We start from the raw sequence: 27,949 nt of genomic DNA, 5'->3' as shown, positions 1-27,949 counted from the left end.
AGTGAACAGGGGAGAGATAAGATACGTAGTACTTTACAGGATCCACAGAAATATGCGCTCTGGACTCTGTCCCGCTGTAAAAACCAGACTGCCAACTATAACCACAGAAACATGTTTGACCCCTGTTCCATCTGTTTACGTGGAGGGGGCGGGGCTTATGAGCTGAACTGCAGCCAGTCAGCAGGGGGAGCTCTAAATGTTCTGGCTTCAGGGGAGTCAGGTGTTGAAACGAAGAGTTTTAAAGTTTGTTTTCAGACTTTGACCCTGAGGTTGAACTGGAGACAGGACCAGTTCCTGTTTCTCTGAACTCAGACGTTGGAGCGGAGGAGTGGAGGATTCTCTGAAGTCTTTCCTCACAGGGAGTTTCGGCTTCAGAGGAGTCAGAGGTCACAGACAGGACAGGAAGTACTCCTCACACCTAGGACGAAGCTAGGAGAGATTCACGTTTCGCTCTCAGCTTCACGCCTTCAGTCAGGGTCAGAGTTACTCCACGTCTACAGAAACAAAAGGAAACCTCCAGATCTTAGAAATAAAGAGAATCACACAGTGAAGAAAAAAAAATGTAAACCTGAAGTTCATCATGTGTCCACTAGGGGCTAAATGTAAAAGATAAAAGATGAAGCTACAGTGACATGGACGAGGTCTAAGGATTACAGTGAGGTAAAAACAATAAAATGAGGTCGAAGTAATAGAATGAGATTAATAAACTGGATGAGATTGAAAAAAAAGAATGAGATCGAATGAGATCAAACGAATGAAATGAGAAAGAACAAGATCAAGACAATAGAATGAGATAGAATGAGACATAAAATAGAAAGATATCAAAAGAATTGAATGAGATAGAAAAAGATCAAAAACACAGGATGATATCAAAGAGATAGAAAGAGGAAGAATGAGATTAAAACAATAACGTAAGAGAACGAGATCAAAGAGTAAAATGAGAAGGAATGAGACCAAGAGAATAGAATATGATAAAATGGATAGAATGAAGGTAAAACAATAGAATGACAAAGAATGAGTCCAGAAAATGTATGAGAAAGAATGAGATCTTAGAAATAGAATGAGACCAAAACAATAAATTCAGATCAAAGCAATGAAATGAGATAAAATGAGACCAAAAGAAAATATGATACAGAATGAGATCAAAACAGTAGAATGAGACCAAAAGAATAGGTTAATATCAAAACAAAAGGGTGTGACAGAATGAGATAGAATGGATAGAAAAGACTCAAAAGAACAGAATAAATTTTATTTATTTATTTATTTTGGGGTATACACAGTTAGGATGTGCATGATGTTTTTATTTAATGAATGTACTGTGTTGCAGACATCTAGTTGTTTATGTATCGTTGAAGAACATCTGCTGCTATGCAAAGCAAAGGGGGATTTAAAAAAACTAAACTAAATTGGATCAAAACAACAGAATGAGGTAGAATGAGATCAGAGCAATAAAGTAAGTCCACCTGGATTTAAAGTTACCGTCCTGTGAACTGTTGATGTTAAAGGGTCCTGGGGAAATCCCCCTACAGTTTTAAACCTGCTCTTTATCAGACTCTGTGCTGGATCTGGATGCTGCACTCAAAAAATAATTTGTCGGATCAACAAGATTTTATCATTCCACCTTTATTCCATCAAAACAAACCAAGTTTAGTTATTTAATGTTGACTGTGTTTTTTCAACCTGATCAAATTGTTTTCATTTAGCAAGACCTGCATTTGTTAAACCAACTGATTTAAATTTGTTGTGTTCACAAAGAAATAATTGTTTTCATTTTGCAAGATTCCAATTTGTTAAACCAACTGATTGTAAATATGTTGAGATTCAGGGGCGTAGCTACAATGAGCCAAACACAGGCAGTTGCCTGGGGCCCCAAGATTCCAAGGGCCCCCCGAAGCATCTCTTAAAAACTGATTTATGAAGTTCTCTTCAATTGAAAGCATTTCTTTTTTCTAAATCTTACTTCACATGCTTCAAAATACATCAAAAGTCTTAATCTGTAATGATGGTTTTGGGTCCTCCCCCTCCCTTCTTATTCAATGGGCTATTCCATGTTACAACACATCTGAACATTTGATTCAGGAAGAAAGTGGTAAAAACACTTTTTTCACGTTTTTTTCTTATTTTCAACCAAGTGTGAAATAAAACCAATGTTGCTCTGAGATCTGAGATAAACATATCAGACTTTTAGGGTTTTAAGGACTTTATCTAGCCCAGGAAACAGGATCATTTTCTCTAAATCAAACTTTTTGAGTTGGTGATAAACATTATTGTACAAAATCTCTTTTTTTGGAAACATAACTCACTGGACAGGGGGTCAAATAAAAATACATTAACTTTAATTTTTTCCTGTTTTATGTTGTGCTTGTTATTTACATATTTTTTCTTTACTAAATTATTTTTTTCAATATGTACCTATTGTAATGTTTTTCACTTCATACTTTCTTGTTTGTTCCTGTTACTCTGTAAATTCCCCACTGTGGGACAAATAAGCTGTCAATTAACCATAAAAGATTTCAAATCCAGGACAAAGTGGACTAAATGATGGATTCACTTTTTTCAAAATCAAACTAAAGTACAGAACTTGAGGAAATGCATTTAGTTGCTTTAAGTTACCATGTACAAGATTAGCACTGTGTCATGCCTTGATTCTGGGAAAGAGACAGTGGACCCAGGGAAGGCCAGTCTAGCTCTGAGGAAGATGAGTTACAAGGACATGGAGGGCCCCATTGACTGGGTTTGCCTTGGGCCCCCAAACGACTCAATACGCCCCTGGTTGAGAGAACATAAAATATTGGCGTCAGTTTTACTTTTTTTTCATTTGTGGGTCCATTTCCATTTGTAAAGGTTGTTTCATTGTTTCCACTAAGGTAAGACATCTGAACCGTGAGTGAGGAGGGAACACAGTGGATATAAGACCTCACTGTACACTGAGCTGTGTTGTATAGGCAGTCTGAGCACCGCTGCATGAACCAGCTGTTATCTTAAAACACATTAGTTTAAAATTGGCCGACAAAGCAGAACTCATCAAGACATTTTGTTTTACTGACAAAAAAAAAATAATAAAACATTGGGTACATGGGTTGTGCCATATGGAGCACAGACAGCAGGTCCGTGCCCGTTAAGTACCATGTAGCTCCTCCCTCATGGTTTCCATGAGCTGCTACAACAAAAATGACTTAGTTTGTACCAATTATACAAACAAAAGTTTACAAAGTTGTGTCCAGATCAAGCGGCAACCTCTGGTCTAAGAATATGAGACGATGCTTATTTGCTAAAATCTGTTGTTTCTTAAAGTGTTCGCTTCAGGCTGGCCCCGAAAGTACAGGAAGTCACAAACACACCAAGCCAAAAAAAAGCTGTTTTCAAAGCAGAAATGAACCTATTTACAGCCTGGTTCAAGAGGGTCACGTGACCGACAGGCGCCCTATGGCTGTACGCAAAGCCCTTGCCACTACCAATATGGCCGCGATAGCCGATCTGCTTCAATTTAATTTCAGAAACAGGAAGTGGATTTTTCCCCAGCTTATCGGAAACTTGCACCCTTCAAAATGACGCCCACATTCACCAGGTTGTCCTCTGGCTCTGCTCTCTGATGAACAGGGCCTATTGCTCATTACTGCCACCTCCTGCTCTGCAGAGGTGTTGCAGATCACTCCCTAACTAAACGAATTAGGTTGATTTTACGTAAAACAATCTTGTGGTTTTAACACTTTTTGTGCATAATGCTGAAACAACATGATTTGGAAATTATTTCCATGATTTTATTACGTTTATTCAACAAGTTATGTCTTTGTTCACACAATATATTTAAAATCAACTGGTTTGATAAATGTAGGTTTTGCTAAATGAAAGAAATTTAATCAGGTTGAAACAACACAGTCAACGTTAAATGACTTAATTTGGTTTGTTTTGATGGAATAAAGGTGGAATGATAACATCATGTTGAGGAAACCAGTTTGAGAAACTGGTCCAGGATTTAGCTGTGACTCAGGTCTGTGAGGACAGGGTCTGGGACCAGATTCAGATTAATCTACAGGTTTTAATAACTGAACTGTTTAAACCTTAAAAACAGAAAAAGGAGAAAAAGATAAAAAGTTAGTGATGAGAAAAGTCATTGCAGCCATCGACACGGAGCGGAGTGTAAAAATATAAAGGTCAAAGAGATTAGGTGTGTGTGTGTGTGTGTGTGTGTGTGTGTGTGTGTGGAGGAGGAGGATGAGTTGGGGGACACCTGTGACGTCACAGACGTAGATTAATGAAGCAGAGGGAGGCAGAGTGGGAGGAGTCAGTTGATGACGCCTAACGGAGAGAAAGAGGGAGATCGAGGGGGCGGGGCCGAGCCTGTGACGTCACCCCGAGCAGCGGCTTGTCTTTTTAAAGCCGCGGCTCCCTCCGAGCCACAGACAGACCGACAGACAGACAGGCGGACCCGCAGACAGCAGCAGGACTTTAAATACCTCTCAGCTCCTCTAACGGGACTCCTGACAGCCGAGGAGGACGCGCTCGGACATTCCTCCTCTCTCTCCTCCTTCACCTCCTCCTCTCTCCTCCTTCACCTCCTTCTCCTCCTCCGTGGATGGAGCCGCACCGACTCCCGCACCGAGCTCTCCGCCGCCGGGACTGAAGCCCCGCACCTCCGCGGGATCTGCGTGACCGTGTCGTCCTCTCCGTCCTCTCCGTCCCCCCGCAGGCCTCCGTCTCCTCCGTGACTCCTGTTCCCATGCGATTCTTCAGACTCACATTCAAGTGTTTCGTGGATTGTTTTTGAAGGTCGCTGTCCGAGTGTCGGTGAATCTCCCTTTATTTTCTCTCCCTCCTCATTTCATCCCTCTCTCCTTCTCTCCTTCTCTCCTTCTCTCCTTCTCTCTGAGGAGCAGCTTTTTCTCCTTCTCTCTTTCTTTTTGTCTTTTTTTAAAAAATAAAATCAAATAAATCTGAATCTCTGGATCTGGATCCACCTGGTCCCTCAGCTGAACCTGACCTACCTGTGATACCTCAGCAGGAAGGAGGTGCAGACAGCAGAGCTGAAGGAGGACTGTGCGGGACTGACTCAGACCTGCTGCTGCTGCTGGGACTCTGAGCCGAGCCGGACTCTGAGCTGAGGGCAGTCCGGACTGGTTTCTAGGGACTGAAAGAAGAAGACTTTAAAGGAGCTGAAACTTTGATCAGATCAAAGTTTGGGACCGGCTCAGAGACCGCTCCAGAAGGATTTAGAGGGACGTTTAGGATTACAGCGGACTGGTTCCTGACTGGTTCCTGACTGGTTGTTGAGGTCTAACCTCAAAGAAACGGACTGACTCTCAGACCGAGCAGGACTTAAAGAAGGCAACAGGATCAGATCTTGGACCTGGTTCTGGACTGATGGAGAAGCAGACTCTCCCCGCCTCCTCCTGCTCCCTGGTCCACCTGGAGGAGACCAAAAAGAGCCCCCTGCTGCTCACCAATGGCGGCGGCAGCTACCCCCCCTCGGCCTCTAACGGCAGCCTGGTGCCGCTCGGCTCAGGGGTGTCGGGGTCAGCCGGTGGCGCCTGCGCTGGGCCGGATAAGAAAGGTGGCGTGGCGAACGGGACGGGGCCCGGGTACCCGGAGCGGGAGACCTGGACCCGGCAGATGGACTTCATCATGTCGTGCGTCGGCTTCGCTGTCGGGCTCGGAAACGTGTGGAGGTTCCCTTACCTGTGCTACAAGAACGGGGGAGGTCAGTACGACACACCTGCACACACGTGACAGAAGCCACGCCCCCTTTTGGGAGAAGCCACGCCCCTTTTCTTAAGCTTGCTTCAGTATTTTTCCCTGGAACGTGCTCGGCTTTAAGATGAGGGGTCAAGTTTCATAAAGTGTGTTTGATGTAGAGTTAGAGTGTGTGTGTGGTGGGAGTGGGCGTGGCCTGTGAGTGAGGGGGCGTGGTCTATGCTGCTCCTCTCTGACAGTTAATGAAGAAGCTTCTGTTTCAATGAATATCCAGAGTCAGAGATGATGTGTTACAGTGTGTGTGTGTGTGTGTGTGTGTGTGTGTGTGTGTGTGTGTGTTACCTGCTAGTTTACCTCGAGCTCCCACCTGCTGCCATCAGGAGGTCACGTCATGATGTCTCCTTTAAACACACTCTCTTCACACTCTGTGTTTATATTTATGTGCTAACCTCTGTGTGTGTGTGTGTGTGTGTGTGTGTGTGTGTGTGTGTTATTGATTCCTCAGACTAAAGTACAGAGCACTCTTTACTGTGCAGAATAAAACAGAACATCACGCACACATCTCCCGCCCTGCGCAGCGTGTCCCAGAAAACACTCTGAGGCAGGTGTGTGTGTGTGTGTGTGTGTGTGTGTGTGTGTGTGTGTGTGTGTGTGTGTGTGTGTGTGTGTGTGAATGTGTATCTGTGCAAGAAGAAACACAAACTTCAGATTCAGATCAGACAAGAACATCATTGAAGAGGAGCAGGAAGTGAAACTTAAAGAATAAAAAAAACTTACAACAAGTTTTTTCTGATAAGACTTTTGTTTTAAATATATTCACACACACACACACACACACACACACACACACACACACACACACACGGTTTAGTTTTAAAACCTAACCCTGTTAGTGTGAAACAGTTTATCATTGACACACACACACGTGCTGTAAACCACAACTCTATTTAACCAGAGTGTTCACACACACACACACACACACACACACACACACACACACTGCTGCTCAAACTTAAAAACTCAAAGTTGTCTTAATTTTGTCCCTCTGGTGCCTCCGTAGTATCTTTATATGATTTACAGCTCATAAAATTCTCTTTTTCAGCCTCGTCTGAAACTTTTTGTTTTAGTTGCTGTCTCTTTAAGGCTGCCTGCTCCCTCTGATTGGCCAGCTGTCTTGAGGCCTGTTAGGGGCGGAGCTATGGGTAGACCTTGGTGTTTGAGGCCCTGCTCCTCCAAAGTGTCATGATCAAAGACTGTCAAATCTCTTCTTGTCTCTCCGTCCTCATGTATCTTACTGTTTCTGAAAAGTAACACAAAAAACGTCAGCGGCTAGTTATCGATATCCGTGTCTTAAAGCCTCATTTTTCACCTCTAATAACCAGTGTCTTTAAAAAGTAATTAGTTATAGTTACTTTATACTTCCCAAAAAAAGTAATAGAATGAGTGACTGAATACTATTTTTCCAAGTTGTCTACTTGTCCCTTACATTCAAACCTGGGAAAGCACCCCCCCCTCTCCCTGGAGTTGGTTTGATCCAAAGACGCTGCATGAGATCCTCTCTGACTGAGGTTACACAGACGCTCACAGGAAGCTGTGTGAGATTTGTTGATGAAAAGTTGACTTTAGCTTCAGCTCTTTGTTAAAGACGTGTCAGAGTGATTGTTCTCACCATTAAACGTGTGTTTGACTCTTTTCCCCACATTTTATTAACAATTTGTGTTATTATTGTATATTTTGATATTTTTTGCACTGTCTGCGAGAGGTGCTATTTTTAAAACATTTTGTTGCACCTTGTGATAAAATGACGATAAAAGAATTCTGAATCCTGAAATTTGAAATAGTAATAAAATTGTTGGGTTTTCTTCAGTGCTTTGTTTTATTAATTTTTTTCCCAACCAAAAATTAATCCCCAGCAGTCTCAGCAATTAGAAATTTTAAATGACAATACTCACAATATATAATCTCTATCACATACATATTCATATAATATACATAAATGCATTTACATTTAACTGATAAATAATTGTAAAAAAATATATATATATATATATATTTACATGTATGTACATGACAGATTTTTTTTAATCATTTTTCTAGTGTTGCTTTACTTGCTGGTACAAAAAAAAAATGGTTAAAATGATGTATATTTAAAAAAAATAATAATAATAATAATACTTGGAAAATAAATCAACAAATAAGAGGTTGAAAAACAGTATTAAAAAAAATAATAAGAAGAAGAAAAATTAAACAAATAAACCGGTGGATAAATAGATAAAGTAGTAAGTAATTAAATAGATTAACAGTTACTGGAAAAACTAACGGTGTTAATGCCCCTTTTTTAAAATTCCTTTTACAGCCGTTATTTTTAACACCGTTATTTTTAACGCCGTTATTCCTAACACTGCTAATAACTAATTAAAAAGAAAAACTTGGACACAACACAGCCCAATAATATCTTTATATCCCTACAGCATAAGGATGCGAGAAACATTTCTACCAGGTGTTTTTGTTTTTTTAAAGTTTGACCACAGCCCATCTGGAATGACTGGGGAGACAGAGTTTTTGACCTATGCTGCAGCCAGCCACCAGGGGGAGCAGTCTTTTTTATTATACCGTCTGTGGTGGAGATCTCGTCCCAGGTGTTGGGAGTTTGGGGCCAAAACTTGAGACTAAAATCTGTAACCAGAGGCTGTCAGTGGCTTTTGGACGTCTTGAGACCTTAATCCTGGTTTAAGACCACAAAAACCTCAAGTTCAGCATCTGGACCAACAATAAACCGGAGCCAGAGCGACCGAGATTAGACCTGAGGGCGGAGAACAAAAATACAGCTGCAAACTCTAGTGGGCGCTGTTTTAAAATGGAGCTCTATGGGGACTGACTCACTGCTGGAGACAGCCCCTAGTGGACACTCAGAGAAGTTCACCTCTTGTTTTTGGCTGCCTGGTACAGAGGTGTGTGTGTCTTTGTACAGTGGATAAAGGTCAGTGTGTGTGAGCTCTCTTCAGCCGCTGTCAGAGGTTTTATTGGAGTGTGTGTCCGCTGAGTGTGTGTCCGCTGAGTGTGTGTCCGCTGAGTGTGTGTCGTCTCTCTGTGGGCTCTGAACTTTACAAACAGACAAACTGCTGAGACTGAAAGAAAGAGAAAGAGGAGACGCTTCTTCTCACCTGGAAAGGTCCGGTTCACACAGTCAGCGAGTTTGAAAGGTCTGAATGTTCACACAGAGCGAGGAGGAGGAGGAGGAGGAGGAGGAGGAGGAGGAGGAGGAGGAGGAGGAGAAGGTCGCTCTGGTGTTAAATCACAGGAATCAAGAGGAAGACTTGAACTCTCACATTGCAGACGCCATGATGTCGTGGTTACTCTTCCTCTCTGAGCGTCTCTAAAGGTCAGCTGATTTATCAAACTGATGCGCAGCCAAAGCCTCTTTAAAGGAGCATTCTGCTGTTTTTTGGCCTCGTCAGCTCTGACTCCCACGGCGGCCCAACACTCAGACTCACTCTGACAATGTGGGAACAGAGAAAACTGAATCACATGTTTTTCTAGGAGCAGGTCAGGTCTTAGATTTCTGACGTCCTGAGTGTCCTTGAACGCAGCAGCAGTGATGGATTCACTGTGTTTTACTGTCTGACGGTGCGTTCAGGTCAGCGGGTTCAGATCCGTGTGATGGGAATAAAACTCTTTTATGGATTTATGATCAGCCTGATCACCTGACGCAGCCTACACACACACACACACACACACTCACACACACAAACCAAGTTTCCTTCCTTTCCTCCTTGCATCCTTCTCTTCTTCCCCTGTCCTCGTCCTTTTCATCCCTCCTCACCAAAGCGTCACTCAGATTTATTATCCTGCAGTGTGTTTGTGCATGTTAGGACTGCAGCCACACACACACACACACACACACACACACACACACACACAGAGTGACTCTCCGCTCCAGTGATTACCAAACGTCCTGCAGCTCAGTGTTCATCTCGCAGAGATCAGCGCTGTCCTCGGGGCGGACACGCCGCGCTGCCTCTCTGTCTCTGTGAGGACGCTCTGTCTCCTCATGACCACGCTAATCCGTTTTATGATGCAGGTTGGAGGTCGCGGGGGTCACGGGCGGCTCCCTCCTGGTCATAAAAGAAGAAACTGATGAAAACGTGATCACAGACTGAAACAGAGTCGCCGTGATTCAAACCGAGCTGAAAACATCGAGTTTGTCTGATTAACTCTGACTCATCCAAACCGACCAATCAGATCCATCACAGGTGATCAGCTGATTCTATCACAGGTAGATCTGCCCCCAGCTCTGATCTGAAGCCTGATGGTCTACTGAGTCCAACACAGCTCATAGAAAAAACATGGACTGGTCCTTGAAAATGTCCCAAAGGTCCTTGAGAAAGTTTCTTTGATCACTGAAAATGTTTTAGAAGCCCTGGAGAATGTTCCAGGCACCTTAAGAAGGTTTCAAGGGTGTTCAGAGGTCCTCACTAACGTTCTGGGGTCCCTGAGAGTATTTTTAAAGGCCCTTGAGGATTTTTCATAGGGCATTGAGAATGTTCCAGGAGCTCTTGAGAGAGGTTTGGAGGTCCTTGAGTCGAATAAAAAGTCCCTGAAGATGGATCAGAGGGCCTTGAGAGTGCTTCACGTGTCATTTATGATAAGACGGTCTTTAAAGGGGGATCAGGATTCAGGCGTATTTTAAGGGTCCTTGAAAAGGCCAAGAGGTCCTGAAAGGTAAAAATAGTTCTTGGGATGACTTTAATGGTCCCCAGACGGTCTCAGAGGTCCTTGGGGAGGTCCCAGGGTCCTGAAAGGTGTCGTGTTTTTAGACGTGGATCTCTGGGCTCAGGTTCTTGGCGTCTTGACCATAAACTGTTTATAGAGTGGACAACGTGGCTCCAACATTTATCATTGGACGGTTTTGAAGACAAAATTCCCCGTCATAGGCGCCGCCATTTTCAGCCAGAGTCTGTGCAGTACAGTATTTTTTTTTCTTTCGAGAGTCTAATCACTTCTTGACTCTACCTCCTGACATATTTTATAATCCTCGAAAAAAATACACAAGAACGGCAGCTGTCAGTCATCGTTAAACATGACGTAAAACCTTGTTCTTAACCTCGTATAACTAATGAAAACAAAACTTCTCCGAAAAAAGAGAACTTGAATACAAGACAGCCAAATGATATCTTCAAATCACCACAACAATCAAATGTGAGAAACATTTCTACCAGGTGTATTAATTTTAAAATTTGACCACAGCCCATCTGGAATGACTGGGGAGATGGATTTTTCAACCTATACTGCAGCCAGCCACCAGGGGGAGCAGTTTTTGTGGTGACTTTCGAGCCGAGCAAGCGGGCGTCCATTTTTTTTACAGTCTATGGTCTTGAGGTGTCTTTGGAAAACTTTTTTTATCCCACATGGAGCAGTTACACGGATACACAAACAGAAACAAGGACAAGTTGACATAAAGCAACAGTAAAAGAAAAACATAAAAGACTGAAGGAGATGATGATGACACCGAGCGAGGTTAAAAGTCAGTCCGAATGAACAAAGACAAGTTCCAATAAATAAATAAATAAGGTGAAAGAGTGATAAAAGAAAGATAAAAGATAAGAGATAAGCAGCGCCAAGATAAAATAAAGTTAAGAAGCGTTCACTTATCTGATTGCAGGAGGAAGGAGACAAACAGAATTCGTTTCAAAGGACGTGAGATGGAGAGGCTGAAATATCCTCAGCCTTTCTGAGTGTCTGCAGATTTTAACAATCTTTGTCAGACAGTTACGGTCTTTGACGGAGAGTTATAAAACCAACAGATAAAGAAAAACAAAGAAGACTCGATGAAAGACTGATGAAAAAATGTAAGGTAGGAATATTTGTGGAGGTTATTGAGGACTCAGGGGATCCCTGATTGGTCGCTGATTGACGTGCTCAGGTGTTTCCCTGCTGGGCGGTCAGTCCAGCTCTCTGATTGGACGCCTCAGCTGCACATGCTCAGCTGCTGGTTGTCACGGTGACGACCCTTGTTTGGGGTCATGGGTCAGAGTCCTCGGTCGGGTTAGCCGGTGGTCGCTCTCAGAGATATTGTTGGCGTTAGGGTCAAAGATCATTGGACAAATACAGTTACTGTGTGTGTGTGTGTGTGTGTGTGTGTGTGTGTGTGTGTGTGTGTGTGTGTGTGTGTGTGTGTGTGTGTTAACTGGCTGCCAAGTGTGACATCATCATCCCTGTCACCACGTGGACCACAGATTAACAGGAGTGGCCTCTAATCTCTTAATCCTGTTGACAGGACTCACTGCTCCTCCGCTCCTCGTTTCCTCTCCTTCTCTTCCTACATTTCCTCATCTTGCATCTTTCCTTGTTTCCTCTTCGTCAAGTCTTTTCCTTCTCTCCTCTCTTCCTTTTCTTGCATGTTTCCTTTCCTCTTCTCCCCACCATGTTACTTTTCCTTCCCCTGCTTTCCTCATTTCCTTACCTCTATTTCCTCCCTTTCTCTTTGTTTTTGTTTCCTTTCCTTGATGTGTTTCCTCTTCTTTAACTGCATTTCCTTTCCTCATCTCTTCTCCTGTCCACGTTTCTTTCTCCTTTCTCTCCATGTTTTCTCTCCTTGTCCACTTCGTCTCCTTCTTTCTCTTTATTCCCTTTGTCTTTCTTTCCTGTCCTTGACTCCTTTCCTTAATGTGTTTCCTCTCCTTCTCTTCCTACATTTCCTTATCTTGCATCTTTCCTTGTTTCCTCCTCGTCAAATCTTTTCCTTCCTACCTCTCTTCCCCTTCTTGCATGTTTCCTTCCCTCTTATCCCAACCATGTCCCAATCTCCTTACCTCCTTGTTCCCTTCTTTCCTTCCTTTCTCGTTGTCCCCTTTGTTTTGCTTTCCTTGTCTTCTAGCCTCTTTTTCTTTCCTTTCCTTGATGTGTTTCCTCTCCTTCTATTCCTACATTTTCTTATCTTGCATCTTTCCTTGTTTCCTCCTCGTCAAGTCTTTTCTTTCTTTCCTTTCTTCCCTTTCTCGCCACCATGTTACTTTTCCTTCCACTGCTTTCCTCATTTCCTTACTTCCTTGTTCCCTTCTTTCCTCCCTTTCTTTTTGTCCCCTTTGTTTTGCTTTCCTTGTCTCCCTGCCTCATTGATGTGTTCCCCTTCCTTTAAGTGCATTTCCTTTCCTCATCTCTTCTCCTTTCTCTCCATGTTTCCTCTCCTTGTCCACTTCTTCCCTTCCTTTCTCTCTATCCCCTTTGTCTTTCTTTCCAGTCCTTGTCTCCTTGCCTTGATGTGTTTCCTCTCCTTCTCTTTATTCATTTATCCAGCAGGTGTCATGTTGAAGTTGTTTCCCTTGGGGGTTATTGAGGTCCTTGAGAAGGTTCCAGGTCCTGGAACTGTTCCAGGTGTGTTGGTGAACCTGGTTCCTCTCTGGACCTGGAAAGCTTTTGACGATCACTGCTATGAGAGAGCGCTGGTGGTTTTTAGAGAGACTCTAAAGGTCTGGTTTGGGGCTCTCTGGGTCCCAGGTGTGTGTGATGTCATGGCGTGGTGCGGCCCTCTCTCTCTCTCTGTGTAAAGTGAAAGTGGACTGATGGATCTCTCCTCTCTGACCGAGTCACGGGGGTCGTCCTGGCTCTGGTTTATTCTCCGTTATGTAAGGACTCCTACACACCGCGCAGAAACACAGAGACACAGAGACGTTAAACGAAGCAGAGATTAAAAAAAGAAGCTGAACTTCAGCCTCTGACTCAAACACAGCTGAGCACAAACGTCTGCTGGAGTTTAGTTTGATCCACGTTCTCATTAAATTTTAATGTCTCATTACATAACTCGTGTTTCAGAGCTCTGGTCCAAGACGTCTTAAAGCTAGACAATATTCAAACTAGGCTCCTCCTCCTTGGCTCAGTGCCAGCGGCAGCACACACCCACTGCCTCCGACTGAAGCTACGTGAACACACTCACTAGCCAAACAACCACCTGTAGCATCATGTTTCTAGCAATTCAAGACTTGCGCACCTGACTCAGCATGTTAGCACAAGCTAATCACTGGTATTTGACACTTACCTGGTTAGCAGAAAGCTAACTGGTTGCACTTTGGTCGGGTTCATCTTCCTCTGTGTTACGTCCACAACTGTAGCTGCTAAGGCTAGCTTCTTCTGCTCACCATCATCGATATGTACCATCACTAGCGCACCATGCGGGCTGTGATTGGCTGATGTACCACGCTTACTCTGCGCCCAGAAATGTCCAGGAATAACCAAAACATCAACATCCAGGCAGAGGAGGGGGTTGAGGCAGACACTGACACTGACACACAAATGTAAAGAGGCTGTAGGAGATGATGGAGCAGGATTATACCTGAAATATTTGTTTTTTTTTTAGGAAAATCCTGAAGACCCTACCTTTAAAGAGGGGGTATCGGGACTTTTTAGTCTTTATCCTGTCCCTCTGGTGCCCCCGTAGAATTTTTACATGATCCCCAGCTCATTAAAACCCCCATTTTTCTCTCTCTGCTGTTTTAGTAAACCCATATCTCAGCCTCTGAAATGCTTTATTTTAGCCGTCTCTTTAAGAGGACCCCCTCCTCTCTGATTGGCCAGCCCTCTGAAGAACATCAAGTGATTTAAAACCATAACAAATAAAACATTAGAATAAATTTTGGATTGTCTTTACCCTGGATGGCAGTTAGCTGGGATCAAAGCCTCCACCTGGCTGTTGGCTGCAGTGCTATTAGCACAGGTGAGCTAATCGTGCTCTGAGTTCAGGTATGTGGGCCAGTCAGCCTGCAGGAGGCTGCCAGGGGAGCTAAATTTAGCTAAGCTACGTTAGCTTTTGGCAGAGAGAGTGTGGCTCAGGTTAGAGAGGTACTGGCAGACTGAGAGCTGAACGCCTGCAGCTGATTGGTTCTCCGGATTTCACTGTGTGACATAACCGGCGTCAGATTTTACAGGACGAGCTGGGAGGAGAAGAAACATGGAGACACCTGAGATAAAGGTTGGAGGTTTAAAGTTTGATGACTGATGGATCGTTAAGATGAGCGCTGGCCCTGTAACAGTCAGAGCCGTTTGCAGTTGTCTGCTCACCCTGTTTGTGTGAATGTGACAAATAAACCCTGGACTGTTAATTAACGCTGGTCGGATCCAGCGGCGTGACGAGGCGTCCCGCTGATCCCGGGTCAGCTGGCAGAGATCAGATTAAGACGAGCCAAATATGTTAGCAACGCTCCAAGACACGAAGTGAATCCAGCACGGCCGATTAGAGCCAGCAGCTCATTCAGATCACTACGAGCTGTGATTAAAGTCACTCACAGTTTATAACAGGTTAGAGGAACCGTGTTCAGCTGAAGTCAGAGTCACGCCAACCAGTCAGGGGCCAGAGACACCTGGGCTGGATTTAGTTTACCCAACATGGAGCCCACTTCTCCAGGTAAGGGCCCAAAATCAGCAGGAAGCAAACACTCAAACAGCCCTGACATCCATCCACCTGTCAGTCAAGTTAGCCACGCCCCCAAATCCTCCCCTGTTCAGTGTGTGCTAGCAGTGCTGACAGAAGAATGATCTATTCAGACTGAAATCATGTTTTAAACCAGGCTGTAAACATGTTTAATTCTGCATTAAAAAATTGTCTTTTTGAATGGGTGTGTATGTGGTTTCAGCTGTTTCTGCACACGGCCTCTAGTGGACACTCAGGGAACTGCAGCTGTTTTTTTTAAAGTCACTTTTTGGTAGGCTTAGTCTGCCTTTAATCAGAAAAGAGGGTGGTGTATTGATAAGGAATTAGGGTAAAAGTGGGGAGTGGTTTTAAAGAGAGAGAACATAGACTGGATTTAAAGTGAGGCCGTGCCCTTTGAGATCAACCAAAACCACTAGATCAGGGTGTGCAACATGTGGCTCTGGAGTCTTATGTGGCCCTTTGACTCCTTTACAGTGGCTTCTTGTACCTTTAAAAAGTGTTACTGAAATATAGAATTTTTGTTTATCTTACAGTATTGGTGATTAATGGTAATGAATTTTAATGATAACCCCTAACCCTTAAATAAAATCATGGATTATTATTTTGTTGAACAAAATTTTCATCACTTCTTGCAATAATACTTTTCTAAATTTTTAAAGATTTTTCCAGTTTTTTCATTTTTTTTTTAATTCTTGAAAATTTTTGCTTTTGTAAAAAACATGCTATTTTATTTTATTTTATTTATTTATTTTTTTACAATTTTTGAAAATCAAGCAAATTTTTCTATTTGTTTTTTTTATTATTATTTTCAAATTTATGAAATTCTGGCATTTTTTTTCAAATTTCAAAATTTGGGGAATTTTGGCAAATTTCACAACATTTTTAAATTTCATTTTTGGAAGATTTTGCAAAGTGTTAAAATTACAATATGTATCTATTTTTTTCAGACTTCTTGAAATTACATTGATATGACATTAAATGTTTTCTTTTTATTTTTTTAAATATTTTCAAATACATTAAAAAAGTACATTTGGTGGCTCCTGAAAAACTTTAAACCAGGGGAGCTGAGAAAAAATGGCTCTTATTAAGATAAAGGTTGTAGACCTCTGCACTAGACCACCAGCACTCTGGACCCGCGGGTCTTAACTTCTTGTATCACTTCCTGTTGTTTGAATTGTTTGGCAGCAGATTCACAAAGATGACGCAAACAATTGTTTCTGTAACATCATTGTATTAGCATTGTTCCTACTAGCATGTTAGCATCTAGCTTACGCTGTTGGTCTGCTTTGAATACTTCTGCTTTGGTGCCATATATAACCAGATGTTGCTGCTCAGGTTTTCTTTAGTCTCCTTTGACAACAGTGAAACTGAGCGCACTGAGTGCCCCCTACAGGCCTGGAGCACATGTTGTGGTCTCTGGATTTGCATTGTTAATTTTTATAAAGTTTTTTTTCTGGTTTGTGTCAGTTTTGAGTTGTTTCTGGTGTATTTTAGCTGGACTGTGTAATCGGCATCGTTTCTCCAAGCGTAAAACATGTCATTGAAGATCGCGTTTAAACCCTTTTGCATTTTTTACAAGTGAGAAAAATTAAGAACACTTCTCCTCACAGATCCTCCTCATGGCCCAGTCCCAAACGTGGTGATAAAGATGATGATGATGAAGAAGAAGGAGCTCGTGCTCCGTCATGAGCCCTGTCAGTCCAGCACTACTTAGCCCAGTGACTTACCCCGGATTAGCCAGCTTAGCTTGCTAACTGTAGCGCTGCAGCTTAGCGGGCTAACTGCAGCCGCTGCTTCTATTTCTGTCCGCGTCTCAGTTTCAGCTCAGCGCCGACCACGTGCTGCAGCAGATCGCTGACTCCACAGCGAGGGAAGGCGAGCGTGTCCCCCGTGGATCACCTGCTGCCTTCTTCACCCTCGTTCTCAGGTGTTCTCAGGTGTTCAGCCCTCCCGTCCTGACTCTGCACCTCTGATTTTAAACATCTCTGGAGTCTGTTTGGCTTCCTTCTCACTCCTCTCCTGATTTAGAGCCTATAAAAAGTTAAAAATAAAGTTAAAAATGCTGAGCTCACACAGCGCTGAAAAATAAAGAACCATGGTAAAAATATAAAACACATCTGAGTGAAGCAGGAGTGTGTGTGTGTGTGTGCATGTGTGTGTGTGATGAGCCCATTTTTTCTATAATCTCATCATCACTGAGTTACTGTCCCGCTAACAGCATTACACCACTTAGCTCTGAGTGTGTGCGTGTGTGTGTGTGTGTGTGTGTGTGTGTTTAGGTATTGAGTTGCTCTCACACAGCAGCGTCGTTTTCTCATGCTAAGCTAAGCTAGCTTAAAGTGGAACTGTGCAGCTTCACTCTAGCTTGCGTCAGTGGTTGTTGTGACGTCCTTCATTTAGCCAGAGGGGGAGTCTGTCAGTTATTGATGCGTGAGCTGAGTGTGAGTGTGTGTGTGTGTGTGTGTGATCACGTCTGGTTTGTTTCAGAGTGAGATTTATAAACTGTGTCTCCAAACTGAGTCCTGTCAACAAGTTTAGCTTAAATTATGTAAAAAAACTTGTTTCATTCTTACGTATTTTACAGCAGAAGTTTTTCCTTCCTTTCTGAATTTCCAAAGACGTGAACCTGGTAGAGACGAGCGGTTTCCTTCAAACTGGGCTGAGATTTGTGCCTCTGGAAACTGAATCTGAATTATTATATTGACTTGGAAAAGCACGATCTACACTACATTGTTTTTGTCTGACTTCAACTTTCTTTATTCCTTAGGCAGCCCAGAGTCAAAGTATAGGACAACAACAAACTCAAAAACAAACATGGCGACTGTGGAGGAGTTTTGCTAACGTACCTAATGCAAAAAAGACAAAAACGTTCCTCCACTGCTATTTCTTCTTCTTGTCTCACTAAAGCTACGTATCGAGTAGTAACAGCAACACTGCTCCAAAGGTTTCAGGTGGTACTGCTCCGTTTGGTACGTGTCATAGACTGTATATAGAGTGGACAGCGTGTTTCCGCCATTTATCATTGTACAGTTTTGAAGCTAAATTCCCCCATCACAGGCGCAGCCATTGAGCTGTTGTGCAGCCAGAGTCTGCGCCGTAGAGAGGATGAGGGATTCTGGATGACAAAAATTATATATATATTTTTTCTTTCCAGAGTCTAATCACTTCTTGAGTCAACCTCCCGACATATTTTACAATCCCCTAAAAAAATACACAAGAACGTCAGCTGTCAACCATCGTTAAACATGACGTATAACCTTTTTTTTTAACCTCTTATAACAATGAAAATGAAACTTTTCAGAAAAAAGAGAACTTGAATACAAGACAGCCAAATCATATCTTCAAATCACCACAACAATCAGACATGAGAAACATTTCTACAGAGTGTATTAATTTTTTAAAGTTTGACCACAGCCCATCTGGAATATCTGGGGAGATGGATTTTTTTTTTCTACCTATACTGCAGCCAGCCACCAGGGGGAGCAGTTTCTGTGGCGACCTCACTTCGAGCCAAGCAAAATTACGTCCATTTTTTTTACAGTCTATGGTCCGTAACTGTAAACTTTATGAAAACGTGAAGAAATATGGACAAAATTAATCCAGAGCACGGACAGAAGGATCTATCCGTATCCGTGTTTAACGTTGAGTGTAAATGGGCCTTCAAGACGCAATAAAGCACGAGTGTACCAATATAAGTAGATAATAAATTAAAAGTTGTTCAGAGCTGTTTAAAATGTAAGGGTCTGTAGTTTAATTCAAAAGCACTCTGAGAGCTCAGAGAGTTCCGGAATGTTGTGACATCATAATGGCAGAGAGCTCTCTGACTTTGACGTTGAACATTCTAGAACCTCATTGATGGAGCTGAGACAGGAGCCAGAGCAGAGAGTGAAGGAGGAAATAAGACTTTAACTAAACACCAGGGAGAGAAAAACAGATTTTACTGAGCTGTGAATCATGGAAAGATACTACGGGACCACCAGAGGGACAAAATAAAGACACAGTACCCCTTCTTTAATGGATAGCACTGCTTTAAACCAAAGTGAACAGAATATAAATAAAACAGAGTATAAAGTGTCAGAGTGTCTGGGCCCCATGAGGGTTTATTGTTCAGATTAATATATCTGATGTCTCTCAGATTACACTGGGATTAAATCCAAACTGTGATAATATTCCTCTCTGCATGGGGCCATTTAGCCGTCACGTATCAGTGAACATTGCCCTGTCTCTCTCTTGTATAATAGCTCAGTGTGTCTCGGCCTCCTTATGTAACTTCTGGCTCCTCCTTCACTCCCTCTCCCCTCCCTGGTTCCCAGTATCATTCCAGTTTGATTCCATTCATACCAGTTTCCTGTTGGCACTGTGACCCAGTTACCCCCTGCTGTGACCGAGTGTGTGTGTGTGTAAACTTCCATCACACCAATTAAAATACCAACGGCAGAGAGAGGGCATCGCTGATTGTTCATTCATGTCTCTCATCCCATTTAGAGTGATGGTGTGTGTGTGTGTGTGTGCGTGTATGTGTGTGTGTGTGTGTGTGTGTATGTGGAGAGGGGGTATTTTAGGAGGATTTATTGAGTACGGGGACTGAGTATCATCACTGCTGTAACTCTGTTTCCAGACTCATGGTCAGTGGCTGAGGTGAATGTTGACATCATGTGACTGTTTCTGATTGGTCCATATTTAACTCTTCACAAACGTTGATTTTTAATCTGTAACTTTCCCCAAACATGACCCAACAAAGGTCATCAATGTTGGACTAACCTGGGTGTGCAGCGCCAGGTGATGCCACTCTCTTGATTTGGCAAGTGGCACAGGGGTGAGCCTTTAGCCTCCTTGCTAGCAGCTACCATGCTACATCTGTCGTTCAAACAGCAAGGCCCCTAATCACGCAAAACACATAATCTGAGAAATAATCCATTGAGACTAAATTCATGTATTGAATTTTTTATTTCTGGTGTGAAGATCAGGTTTTTGAATGGGTGTGTATGTGGTTTCTGCTGTGTTCTGCACGCAGCCTCTAGTGGACAGTTAGGGAACTGCTTTTTTTTTTTTTTGATTCTTTGAAAGTCTTTTTTTTTTACTTTATCTGCTTTTACTGAATTTCAGATTTCAGAATAATTATTGTGTCCTTGGGTAAATTTGTTCTACAGTGAGTAAGTTCTCTCGTAACGCACAGACCAACACAAGACGACACAAACTGATGACAGTGCTTAGGCTAAAAAAACAAAGAGGATAGCCTCAAGATAAAAAAGCGAGATAAGTTACATCAGAAAACAAAAACAGAAAAAAAAAACATAACAAGTGAAAGAGTTCCGTTGTTACGATGCATCATAACCCAAAATTGCGGGTAAGTTGGATTTTTAGCCTAAATAATCCCCTAAATCTCCAAATAGCTATCCAAATACATGTGCTATACTTATATATATTCATTGGAAAACAGAACCTGCTTTCCTTTTTTTGTGTCCATGATGTGAAAAAGGTGAGGGTATTGAGAAAATTACAGAGCACAAACACAGACAATCTACACTATGACCCGACTCGAGACAAAGTGGATGATGCTAATAGCCACGTAGCACTGCGTAGCTGTGTATTCATACGCGTCAAAAACTAGTAGGAGCTTACAAACAGAGCAGCGTAACCTCAAAACCTTTTCTATTTTCTTACATACATATATTTATTGGTTTCGTAAAGTTGAAATGACGTAAGTCAAGAACCATGTAAGTGCTTTTAGCGCTTTGTTTCGTTATCGTCATATTTTATTCATCCGACTCTTTAATTGCTGCTTTTGCAGATGTTGTGTTGAGTTAGTCTTTGATTGTTGTCATACCTGAGATGTTCTCACGCTAGTTTCATTCTGCTAACACGAAACAGTGCTCCTGGCTCACTCTGCTATAGCTAAGCTAATGTAGCGTAGCCTCCCTGTGTGTTGCTAAGCTTGTTTGTTAAGCTGCTTCATCATTTATTTACCATCCTGTGCAGAAACAACAGAAACACTCATTGTTGACGTTTAAAGAGCGGTTCAAAGTGAAACCAGTCAGTGGTGAATTAATAAATCTGTTTTTATTCAGCTTTATCAGGTTGATTCTGAGTTTCTGAATAAAGTCGGAGGATTTTTAGAATAATGAGCTTTCAGGTAGAAAATGACGATGTCCTGAAGAGACACATCAGGAAAAGAGACGATGAAATAATGATGAGTTTCTGCAGCTCTAATTTAAGATCAGGATCCATCTGGAGACAGAAAGCACGACAAGTTCTTACATTTCTGTTTAAACCTGAATGTTTTCTCCTGGAAAAATCACTTTTTTCCAACTTTATGACATGTTATAATCACCTGAAGAAGAAAACATCTCCGAGTTTGTGCACAGAGTCATCATTTCTTCTGAGTTTCACGTTGTCGTCATTGTATTTTTACCTTTTAAACGGTTTCTCGTAGGAAAACGTCCGCTTTGCTTCCTGCTGTTCTTCACAGAGTTCAGACAAAGACGGGATCAAATCTTAATAACAGAGACAAACAGAGGAGTGAGTTCCCGTCGCTCAGAGGACTTCTCCTCCGTCTTCGTTACATAAATCTCTCCTCAGCATGTCGCTGAAATAAACATGAGACCCAAATTCTCATCAGAGTCACTCTGACTTATTAAAGACAGGCCCAGTTAAAGGAGCATACCGCTGTTTATCCAGGCTTCAGGTTGTGTTGTTGTTGCTCCACATGTTCACGTGTGTCTGATCTGTTCTGTGTTTCCTCCTGCAGGCGTCTTCCTCATCCCGTACCTGCTCTTCATCTTCGTCGGAGGAATCCCCATCTTCTTCCTGGAGATCGCTCTGGGGCAGTTCATGAAGGCCGGCAGCATCAACGTGTGGAACATCGCGCCGCTCTTTAAAGGTGGGTACGGCCTGTAAGAGGGAGTAACAGTAATCTGACCTGGATCAGTTTGTCTGCCTCTCGTTGGGACAAACTGTCTGATATTAAAGGAAACAGAAGAAATTCTTCTCAGGGACGCTAAAGTTACATTTCACAGCTCTTATCCTCCCAGCGCCAACGTCTGCAGGGACACAGAGTCCAGAGGTGTCCTCGCCTGGAGGAGTGAATCCACCTTTTTCAAAGTGTGACTGATTCGTTTGCTTCACTCGTTCGGTTTGTTAGACTGTAAACAACACGGGACAGGAGGAGGTCAGTGTGGGAACCAGAATGTCTTCATGTTTATGATGAAGACCTGAAAGACCCACAGAAAGACCTGTTCAGACCTGAGGGACATATATTCAGTAGTATGGCTGTGTCTTCGAGGCTCTCTGCCCTTTCACTTGCCTGTGTGGAATGCCAAAGCCTGAGGCAGGGAGAGCACACGTTCCCCTTTACCTTTCCCTTATTCCCCCATGTGCATACAAAAGCAAAGGCAAAGAGAGCAGCAGTTAACACCATAGTTATAATGTTATTGCTCTGATTTTGGAGCCCCATGCCCTTTAATGTGCCTTTATGGAATGCAATTGCCTAAGGCAGGGAGAGCACACTTTTCCCCATTTTTTTTGTGTATACATTAAAAGCCAAGGCAGAGAGAACAGTAGCAAAGCCCACAGGTTAAGTATTACTGCTTTGTTCCGAGAGCTCCCCGCCCTCCCCACCTTGTGGGATATGGGATGTCATTGCCTGAGACAGGAAGAGCACACCTCCTCTCTCTTTTATGTGAGTACATTAAATGTCGAGACAGGGAGAGCAGCAGCGAAGACTATAAATTTATCAATAGCTCTAATTTGAGGGCTCCCTGCCCTTTCATGTCTCCTTCCCTGTGCTAAAAGCAAACATGAAAGCGAAGACAGGGAAAGCATCAGCAAAGACCATGAATTAAGTGGCAAGGCTCTTATTCTGAAACCCCCTTTCCTTTTGTGCACCTGCATGAAATACCAAAGTCAAGGCAAGGAGAGCACACTTCCCTTTTCTTTTATGTGCATTTATGTAAAGCTAAAGCAGAGAGAGCAGCAGTCAAAACCATAGTTGCAGTGTTATTGCTCTGTTCTTGGAGCCCAATGCCCTTCTGTGTGCCCATGTGGAATGCAAAAGCCTGAGGAAGGAAGAGCACACCTCCCCTTTCTTTGATGTGTATACATCAAATGCCAAATTAGAGAGAGCAGCGGCAAAGACTATAATACAAGTTAAGTTCTGTTCTAGGAGCTACTTGCCCTTCCATGTGCCAATGTGGAATGCCATTGCCTGAGGCAGGGAGAGCACACTCCCTTTTTCTTTTATGTGCATACATGAATAGCTGCAGCAGAGGGAGCAGCATCAAGGATCTTAAATTTGAATAGCATACCTGCCCTCTTTTTTATGTACATATTTAAGAGCCAAGGAAGGGTGAGCAGCAGCAAAGACCATAGATTTAGTGGTTCAGCTCTGGTTTTTGGCGCTCCCTCCCTTCTACATGCCTGTTTGCTGAGCAAATGTGTGGCTGTGATAGCTTTCTTTGTTAAAATGAAGGAGTCAGACAGCAGCAAGATTTTTATTTATAGAGTTTATTCATGAACATTCAGGTTTCAAGGTCACACACCTGTCTGATCTGTATCCTGAGTTATTGTGCCACATCTTTATGATTAAAACCTCCACATCACGTTCTCCTCTGAGGTCACGTTGCAGCGTTCTGTGGACTCACATCCAGCTCTGTGTTCAGGTTTTCCTGCAGGTGATAATCTATGATCCCAGCTCACACTAAGACCCTCATACCTGTACTCACAATCTGGGTTTATCAGGTGTGGGATCTCTACAGGGGACCACATGACTCCTGATAAATGAGTCAGACCCTGGGTCATGTTGACACAGCCTCACCTGCTCATTCATACCTCAGACTGATTCAAAGAGAACAACTCCAACAGTAAACATCCTCTGCAGACTCACCTGTACCAGACGTGAGCAGGTGACCGATAGTTTAGTCTCTGTTATGAGAAAAACAGCTCATGGTAACAGGGACAAGGCGAGTCCTTTACGTTATCGTGTTTATAGGTTATCTCTCTCCAGAGTAAATAAACGTACAGGTGTGAGAAGTTAGGAAACAGTCCGATAAAGTGAAAGACGTGTTTGTGGAAGTTTTAGAGCGAATCTGAACTTCAGGGCACTGAGGACAAACTTTACAGTCGGATGAAAGTACGTGGCGCTGATAAGCTGTCCCTTCAGGTGTTCAGGAGGTCAGGATCAGTCAGAGAGGAGCCAAAACCGCCTGTTACTACTGCTCGTAAATGTATGAATAAAGCTTTACAGTTTTCACCCAATTTAACAACAGGAAGTGGGGCAGCTAGACTTCACCGAGGTCAGCTCCTGTTTTTATGTCAGTGTCGTAATGTCACTCGTAAACACACTTTTTTTTACATCATCATAAACTTTAACTGGAGTTTGAAACCTCTTTAAGATGTTTGTTCAGTTTGTTTGTCTCAACAAAGTCAAGGATTAACATAAACCATGAATCTATGATCTAAAAAACCCTAAAGAAGAGCGCACGATGAGAGAATCCTCATGTTTGGACTCACACCGTATGCAGACGATACGCTGCTTTATGTGTCAGTGTCCAGAACGACCCTGATCCTTTCACCAAACCTCACTCAGGTGTTTTCACATTGTTTTTATGACTGAGTAAAGTTTGGACAGGATGGAAAGAGGACTTTAGGAGATACTGGTTATTCTGGACGTCATGTTAAATTTTTTTCAACATTTTTTTTTTGAAGCTTTACCGAGCTTTAAGCCCCGTTTCCACCAAGTGGTACGGTACGGATCAGTACAATTTGCTACCAGTTGGATCGATACAGCCACCTGTACCCTTCTCTGTAGATGGTGTCACACAGGAAGTGACAATTCTTTCGACCAATCAACAGACTGCAGTTTTTCTAGCTCCACCCTCTGGGATCCATATGCCTGACACCCCATCAGAATGATACTAAAAAGTGGGACGGTACGGGTCAGTAACTTGGGGACCTATCCCAGTTTGAGTCAATAGCAATGCCACAAAGTGTGCCGTACTGTCACGAACCAAACTGAAACGTTTGGTGGAAATGGGTTTTAGATATTTTAACAAATTCAAATATTTTCAAGAAACATATTTTAACCAAATATTTTTATTGTTTCTTTTTAAAAAATGTTTACACTAGTTCAGATTTTCTGTTTTTTACTTTGCCGTTTTTGTTTCTTGTTTAGCTGCTTTCTTCAAATGTGGTCATATTTTATGTATATTTTTGTATATTTGAATATTTATATATAAACGTTGAAGTGTAAATTTTTGCTTTGCTAACTTGCTTTAATGCAAAAAGTTAACGTGTTTCATCCATTGGTCAACTAACCCTGATGCTCCAGGTCTTAACGGGTTTTGTCCTTCCTCTCTGGTCGTCCTCAGGTCTGGGCTACGCCTCCATGGTCATCGTGTTCTTCTGTAACACCTACTACATCATGGTTCTGGCGTGGGGCTTCTACTACCTGATCAAGTCCTTCAACGCCACGCTGCCCTGGTCCACCTGTAACAACGAGTGGAACACGCCCAGCTGCCTGGAGATCTTCAGACACCAGGACTGCAACAACGCCAGCATCCCCAACGACACCATCATCAGCGGCAACATGACCTGCGCCCAGCTGGCCGAGGCTCGCTCGCCTGTCATCGAGTTCTGGGAGTGAGTTCTGGTTCGGTTCTGGGTCTGGGGTGGAGCTGTGTTGGACGGCAGCTTGGGGGTCAAGTCCAGAGTGTTCTTTGATGTGTTTCAGTTCAGAATAAGAATCAGAATCAGCTTTATTCGCCAAGTATTTCCAGAATACAAGGAATTTGACTCCGGTTTAAGCTGCACCCTCTCAGTACAAATGTTGTGGATAGAAAAACACTGAGAAACACTAAATATTAAAAAAGTAGGAAAAATAGAACTTCAGTTGTTGGGGAAATAATAATAATAACAATATTAAATAAATAACTTTGTACAGAGTAGAATTAAGATATATACAAAATTCCAGTCAAAAAGTGAAAAAGTAGTGCACTGAGTAAATGACAAAATGTGCAATTTGCAAAACAAAAAATAAAACATGAATGTGCAATAGAAATAGACAGGCTGTAGCTGTACATGAGGTATATGAGTTGATGTTTTATGGCAGGTTTCAAGGATTTCAAGGTGTTTTGGTAAAAGTTATATATATATATTATAAATTATATATATATATATTATATATATCAAATTTTAGAAAATATTTGGATGAACTTAAAAAATTCTGCAAAATCTAAAACGTCAGAAAAATAGCCCAAAGAATTTTAAGAATTTTCTAAAAATTATTGAAACTTTCAATGAAAAACTATAGAGCTGAAACAAATTTTAGAAAGTTTGTATGGAATCCCAATATGGCCAAAACTCAATACATTTTATATATATAAAAAATGAGTCCAGATGTCAAGAAAAACACTGAAATTACCTCATTATTGTAAAAATGAAGGGAATACAAAGGTTTTTTTTAATCTTGACCTTTTAGGGCTTCCATAAAAGAGACAAACTAAATTCACACAGTTTGTTTTTGTACAACTTTTTTTCATTAATGGCCAGCCTTTTATATTTAAAAATAAAAGTATCTTTATTCTTTTGGTCTGTAATTGTTTCTCGAGTAAGACTATTTCATATAAATAATAAAACTAAAAAACAGTATAAATGAAAGAAAAAAAAGTGTGTTTATATATATATATATATATATTTATATATATATATATGACACTTGGTTATTTTTTGCAGTTAGTTGAAAAGACTGTGTGGCGTAATGGTCGTTTTGTGTGAAACTGAAGTTAAACTTTGTGTTTTTGAATTTAAGAAATAAGGAAAGAAAGTGAAACTTGATTTCTAAGTAAATTAATTTTCAAAACATCAAACTAAATTTCAGATCATACTTGATCACTGCAGGTAGCACAGAGGACGTCTCTCTAAAGCTGCTCTCAGAGTCTGATGACGCTGTGGAAACTCGCTCAGAGTCTCTGAGTTTCCTCAAAACGTGTCTATAACTGTTCGTCTTATTTTGAAAAGTGGAACATGTTTTATCACAGCAGCAGTTTGAGGCGTTCAGACTGAACATGTGACCTTTGTGCAGCACTACGCGCTGCTTTAACCTCTTTAATAATCCAGCTTTAAATCCACACAGATCTTTGTAATGTCTCTCTCACAGCGTGTCTGACCTCTGCTGCTGCAGCAGGGTTATTATCGCTCTGAGCAGATAACAAGGTGAAAATGTCCGTCAGGTGATGGAGCACATTAATGATGGAGTTTATCGCCGACTCAGCAGCTCTGAGTCTCAGAGGAGGTCAGGACAGGAACACAGTCCTCTTTCTTTCAGGTTCACTCTCCAAGCTGTGACTGAAGCGTGGTGTTAAAGCAGCCGGTCTTACGACGTGAACTAAACGTTGTTGTTGTGTTTTCGTCCTCTCTGTGCAGGAACAAAGTGCTGAACATCTCCTCTGGTCTGGACGAAGTCGGAGAGTTTAACTGGGAGCTCATGTTGTGTCTGATGGCCGTCTGGGTTCTGGTTTACTTCTGCGTCTGGAAAGGAGTCAAATCCACCGGGAAGGTTAGCATGTTAGCATACACCTAGCCTGTCTAAAGACCTCAAAGATGTCACATTGCGTTTACAGAAAAGGGTCTGGCCATAAATAAATAACCGATAATGTCAGAATATACTCTGAAATCTTTAAAACATGGCGTCTCTTTAACATCAAAACTCTGAAATGACTCCTTGTCCTTCCTAAAATCATCTAAAGAGTCTAACTACCAAAACAGTTTCATCACTAAACACAAAGTCCTGACTTTCAGTGATGGTCCCCTGGTGGGTTGAAAAAAGACGCGAGTCCTCAC

The 27,949-nt window shown here is 42.2% G+C and overlaps 1 protein-coding gene across 3 annotated transcripts in view; it reads left to right on the top strand.

Annotated features, from left to right (window-relative positions):
• Positions 1-27,949, top strand: part of slc6a8 (solute carrier family 6 member 8) — a 49,852-nt gene that overhangs the window by 1,342 nt on the left and 20,561 nt on the right. The window contains exons 3-6 of one of the 3 annotated variants that reach the window (XM_074680579.1): positions 5,000-5,698; positions 21,864-21,995; positions 25,480-25,750; positions 27,533-27,665. In XM_074680579.1, the coding sequence (XP_074536680.1) occupies positions 5,362-5,698; positions 21,864-21,995; positions 25,480-25,750; positions 27,533-27,665 (873 nt within the window). In that variant the 5' untranslated portion in view covers positions 5,000-5,361. Of the gene's footprint in view, positions 1-4,380; positions 5,699-21,863; positions 21,996-25,479; positions 25,751-27,532; positions 27,666-27,949 lie in introns of those variants that run through there. The other 2 variants (XM_074680580.1, XM_074680581.1) reach the window with 2 other exon arrangements.

The sequence above is a fragment of the Halichoeres trimaculatus genome, unplaced genomic scaffold, assembly GCF_033239565.1.
Source record: "Halichoeres trimaculatus isolate MK-OKI-2021-1 unplaced genomic scaffold, fHalTri1.1 fHalTri1_scaffold_11, whole genome shotgun sequence".
Taxonomy (NCBI): Eukaryota; Metazoa; Chordata; class Actinopteri; order Labriformes; family Labridae; genus Halichoeres; species Halichoeres trimaculatus.
This window is presented reverse-complemented; position numbering and strand designations above follow the sequence as displayed.